General features: G+C 43.0%; 2 protein-coding genes across 2 annotated transcripts in view; both read right to left on the bottom strand.

The window, feature by feature from the left end:
* The window catches only part of LOC102215145 (zinc finger protein 726-like), a 6,666-nt gene extending 4,162 nt beyond the window's left edge, over nt 1-2,504 (bottom strand). The window contains exon 1 of the mRNA XM_005752523.1: nt 2,438-2,504. Coding sequence (XP_005752580.1) covers nt 2,438-2,455 — 18 coding nt within the window. The 5' untranslated portion in view covers nt 2,456-2,504. The remainder of the gene's footprint in view (nt 1-2,437) is intronic.
* LOC102193166 (zinc finger protein 239-like) overlaps nt 1-5,680 on the bottom strand; it is a 68,428-nt gene that overhangs the window by 16,651 nt on the left and 46,097 nt on the right. The window lies entirely within an intron of this gene.

Here is a 5,680-nt window from a genome sequence, read left to right as displayed (position 1 = left end):
AGGCTTTCGAGCCTATACAGCTTGGAGTAAGACAACATGCATGAAGAGGATGATGTGGACAAAATACTCATTTGCCTAATAATTCTGCACTCCCTGTATGAAGCATTCAAAGAGGATCTTATTCCTATACTGAGAAAAACATGCAATCTTCGCCTTCACTGAGAGCCAAAAGAAGTTTGGCTCTCAGCGAAGGCGGTCGCACTTTCCTCCTCTCCTGCCCTTATCTTCCCTGCTTAGCTTCTTATGTCCTTGTCTTCTCTTGTGGTTTTACTTACTTTTCCCTGGAACACTCTCTCACAGTCTGTTTCTAAACCTAAAAGAGGAATTATGGATTTGATCAACTGGTCTCTGAATGCAATTGACACCCCTTTCTCAACGAGAAGTCTGGGCTTGGGTGAGCCTGAGTGCTGAAGATATCTACCTATTTGGAACCATGGTAACAGGGTTCTGATCGGAGCTGGCTTGGCCCTGACTTATCGAAGAATTAAGGAAGCGGAACCGGCTGTTCAAACCCCCACAAGGCTGCCCGCTGGGATTGGAACGATGGGAGAGGCGTGAGTTTCTCAAAATGGGCTCATTGAGTGCAGCACGGATAAGATCGTGGAGAAGCTTACGGCTGCTGTGAATACTTGAATAAGATCTCTGACTGCAGACTGGATACATCTCGGAAGGGCTAGCCCGGAATAACATCTCTGGGCGCAAATTGGATGACATCTCGGGGAGGCACACTGCCGTGAGTTCTCAGAATCGGCTCCTTGAGCACAAGAAATGACAACATCACAGAACGCAAGTATGGCGAAGCTCGCGGCTCTCCAACGGGAGATTGAGTGACCAGTGTTGGACTGTAGAACTGCTTTGAAATTCATATGAGCTGTTCGCACTAAAGTAAAAAGCTCCATTACTTCATGCGGAGACCCCTTTGGCGCCAGCGGCAAGGCTGGAGCCGAACAACAACACCCTGATAACGACTGTGTTTAGTCTGTTCCTTCCCGTTCCATGCAAGGCCACCTGGGTTGGCTGGAAGACTGGCAGGGAGAAGGACACTGTCTCAGCTGAACTCTGGACACACACACACATACATATACACTGATGTGCACACATTGATCCCCCCTCCCTTTCCAAACGCCTTCGATGCTTGTCCCCTCCCGGGGAAGATGGCAGTCGACTGGACCAGCGCAGACATGCTGCAGGACCGGATGCGCTGCCTACACCGGCTCTCTCACCCTTTACCCGCCCCTGTTGCTTGTCTTGTGTTTCTATGGTGTGTTGATAGTCATGTGCTTTTTGTGCTGAGGTGTTTTTTCTGTTATCAAACTGTTCTCCCACTAGGAGCTCAGTCTGAGTGGAGTTTTTTTTCTCCTCCTCTTACCTCATGTTATGTATTTTCGTTGTTTTTTCCTATCAGCCGACCTTTCTGACATGTCTTCCCAATGTGATGTTTGTGTAAAGTTGGTCAGAAGGTTCCTTTGTAAGTGTGCATGCGCCATTAGCGTGCTGCCTGCTGTAACCCTAATTTCCATCGGGATTAATAAAGTATTCTTATTCTGATTCATTGGGCACTTGAAAAGGCACAAATCCCACCTACCTGGAAAGAAGCAATTATATCTCTCATACCGAAGAAGGCCAAGGATAAGAAAGAATGTGGGTCCTAAGGCCAATTTCTGTACTTTATGTAGCTTACTGTATCTATACATCCATTGTGACAAAACGAATGGAAAAAATACTACTAACCTGATACATAATGATCAAGCTGTCTTTATACATAAACGTCAAAGCCAGGGTAACGCAAGACGCACTTTACACATAATGAACTAAATACAACAACATGCAGTTTATTTAAAAACGTATACGGCATATGCTTTCCTATAAGTTACATGGCTGATTTTAACCCTGTATTGCCTAATCGAATCCTAGATAATTTGACTACTTAATTTCTTCCAGTTGCCTTTCTTTGCCCCACTATTTCCTGTACACTGTCTTTCCTTTGACCCATGTGTCCCACTTGTACTGACACTTCTTTTTCTTGCCTTTCTCAATTTTATGCCGATGACATCCAGCTGTGCACGTCTTTAAAGGCTCATCAGATAAATGAGCTTCTAGCCTAGTTGAGGGAATAGTGACGGGCTCTCCAGTAATTGCTTTGTTTTAAACTCTTGCAAGTCTGAGTGTAATGTCTTGTAAAGTAATGCACAGGAATGTGAGATGTGAGAACCACAATGAAAATGACATTACAGAAGAAAATTGTGTATTGGAAAATTTCTTATATTAAGAATTGTGGCTTTAATATAAAACTGATTAACAGAACATGTGTTTCATCTTTACAAGTCTTGTTGCTTGAATTTCAGTAATGCATGTAGGAACAAGGCTAAATCTGGTGCCAGTTATAATGCTAATCACACAGCAGCAGCTGATAAAGTCCACACAGTTTCTTCCTCACCTTTTGTGTTGAATCCATCGTGACTGAGCTGAGTCCAAGTGGCTGAAAATGTTCCTCTGCTGCTCAGCGGTGATCAGCTGGGACACAAAACAGATCTTTATTAGGATTCCACTAGAGCTGCAGCGATTCATCAAGTAACTTGTTCATAAAAAAATTTGCTTCCATGACTACTTTAACACTGTGGCTCTCAGTTGTCGACATGTAAGCGCTTCGTTGCGGAAATTTAGTGCATTAAATTAAACAAGTCACACTGCTGGAGCGCTGTACAAGCAGGATACTTCATTCACTGGCAGTCTCCTACATGCCTTCACTTCTGCTACATGCAGGGGTCGCGGGGTTAACATAAGGGCATAACATATGCATAGGACAAGGAAGGGTGTATGTTAGCATACAATGAAAAAATTCTTCTACAGTTTCGTGACTGTTTTACTCATATTTGTGACTAAATACAGACATGCAATGAAACAGATCTACTAGCACATGGTAATAAAATTTTACATTAAACCCATGCAGTCCCCACTTTTGAAATAAAGTTTGCAGATGAATTGTTAACTTGGTTTGATAGTGTTTAAATCAGGAGGCTTGCTGAAGGCTGACAACAGCAGCCCTACATTATATGACAGTGATGCCTTTGAACATCAGGGGTGAATCTAAAGGGGGGCTTGGGGTGCACTACACCACATTTGTTTCAGGACTTTAGTAGTATTAGTATAATTGTATTAAATAATTACATATTAAAAAAAAGTAAAAATATACACTACTGGTCAGTAATTCCTACAAGTGTTTCAACTTTTCTGGATCATTTCCAGCCCCCTGTGTCTGCATAAAAGCAGTGTTGGAACACACTGTGGTACCATACCCCCATGAGCACCAGCTGAACAGTATTTTACTGCAGAAAGTAGTGTGTTGCAAAAAAAATTCCAAGAACAGGGAATCAACAATGGAAGAGAGACAGACCAAGATAAGACTTCAATCCTTGAGCTAAGAGAAGTACTGCTGGGCCATGAAGCACCGCCATCATTCTCCTAGTCATTAATAATCTCTGGTTCTCTGTCACAGCATGTCTTTGTCATGTCTTTCTCAGTTCCTCACACCAACAGGTCTCTGCAGAAGGCTGCCCCTCTCCGAGCTTGGTTTGCTGGAGATTTCTTCTTGTTAAAAGGGAGTTTTTTCTTTACACTGTCACCAATGCACTTGCTCATAGGGGTCATCCGGTGTAGGGTCTTTATCTCATAATATAAAACACCTTGAGGCAACTGTTGTTGTGATTTGGTGCTACATAAATAAAATCTAATTGAACGGAACTTCTTCATTCAGCTGAAAATCTTCTGTAAACAAAGTAAAATCAAACCCAACATTCAATCCACAACATGATTAAAAACATTCCTCTTCTCCCAAATCAAGAGCTGCACATTAACCACCACAATATATTTGTCTTATTATACTCTATGCTTTTAAATATTCTGCTCTCAGAGGAGGCGGATGCATCTTTCACCCTCTCCTTATCTTCCCTGCTGCTGCTTCTATATCCTTGTCTGGTCTCGTCTGACTCTAACCCTGAGAGCCTCTCATTCTTGCTCTTGTTCTCTAAAACCTAAAGAAGAAGAACTGTGGATTTGATCAACTGGTCCCTTAATGCAATTGACAATGTATTCTCGATGAGAAGCCTGGGTTCGGGAGAGCCCGAGTGTCCTGGAGGGACGTTCCCTGCCGCATACATGATGGACGGTTGGCAAAAGTAGCAGGACTGTCTATTGAGGACATTGAAGACATCTACCCGTTCAGAACCATGATAACAGGGCTCTTGAAGGTTGACGCCAACGAGAACAACAATTCTTCCACGAGATACGATAACAGGAACAAACTGACTCTCCTGCCCGATCCCTCAAGGCCACCCGCGTAGGCTGGGGACTGTTGATCGTCACCTAATAGGCGTAAGGACACTTTCTCAGGCTGAGCTCAAGACACACATCCCGACACGCTTGCACACATTTACAATGATACTGATATGCCCTCACCATCACCCTCCCTTCCTCGAATCCAACACCTCCTCCCATCAGATGTGGACAGCGGCTCATCAGGACGTGCGGTCGCAAGATTGCAGCATCCCAGATGCAGCTGTGTACATTGGCATACCCCCCATGCTGCTTGTCTTGTGTTTCATAGTGTTATGATATCTGTGCTTTTAAGTGCTGGAGTTTCTGTCTTCTCCTCATGCCGAGTCCTTTTGGGGAAGTAGTGGCAGAAATTCTTTTTTTCTCCTGATCTGCCCTTCTGTGTTACACATTTCATTATTTTTGCTACCTAGCCTGACCTGTCTCCCCAATATGAAGTTTGTGTATTGTATGAACGGTCGGCAAGGTTTGTCATCTCAGTTGCAGGAAACTGCAACCAACAAACAAAGGCATCCATTCATCAATTAACATTGTTTGCTTTCATCTCTGTTTCGTTAGATTTTGGTAACATCTTCCTGTTCATCACTTTACAGCAGCCACACTCACTACAATGAGACTTTGTAGGAGTTCAGTTCCTCTCATGTGCTCATCCACAGCAGCTGGACATTAAACTTTATTGTAATCCCACAAAGGAAAAATTCACTTGTTGCAGCAGCACAATGGAAAGGAAGGAAAGAGGAACTTGAGATGTATGAGAAAACAATAAAACAAAATACATGAATGATATACATGATGATACATGAAAATGAATGAAGAAGAAAAATTAGCTGTGTTTATGCAGGTGTTCAGCCTCATTAACAGCTGCTTTCTAAACAGGAAGCAAGTTCATGTGAGCTTTGGTCTCACTCAGAGTACACAGATCTGCCAGTAGGGTGGTCTAAAAGATGTTTCTACACTGCACATGATTTAGAGATACATAAATATTTCTATCCGGAGTACAAACCACTTCATGTCAAATCTAACGTTGTTAAGTGACTTTTCCAACAGTCTGTTGATTTACTCCTGAGGCTGACCTAACAGCACAGGCTTATTGTCTGAGAAAAGCTGCCGATGAGCCAAAAAAACCTTCAACTCTGAAAAGTCAGCAAAGAATAAGAGAGAGAGAGCTGGCATCAAGGTTAGAGACACTATCTCACAGGAACAAAAGAGAGAGAACACCAGAGGGATTTGCTGCTTATCTCTTTAGAAAACGGGTCCAGGGCCACATGTTCACCTGGAAAATAAAGTTTATAGTGACCCTGATACTGCAGCAGATCGCTCTGACTTCCTGTTATCACTTAAATAGAAA

This window comes from Pundamilia nyererei, unplaced genomic scaffold (genome assembly GCF_000239375.1).
Source record: "Pundamilia nyererei isolate P.nyererei 1_Seehausen unplaced genomic scaffold, PunNye1.0 scaffold00364, whole genome shotgun sequence".
Taxonomy (NCBI): domain Eukaryota; kingdom Metazoa; phylum Chordata; class Actinopteri; order Cichliformes; family Cichlidae; genus Pundamilia; species Pundamilia nyererei.
The sequence above is the reverse complement of the archived record's forward strand: the minus strand, read 5'-3'. Positions and strand labels throughout refer to the sequence as shown.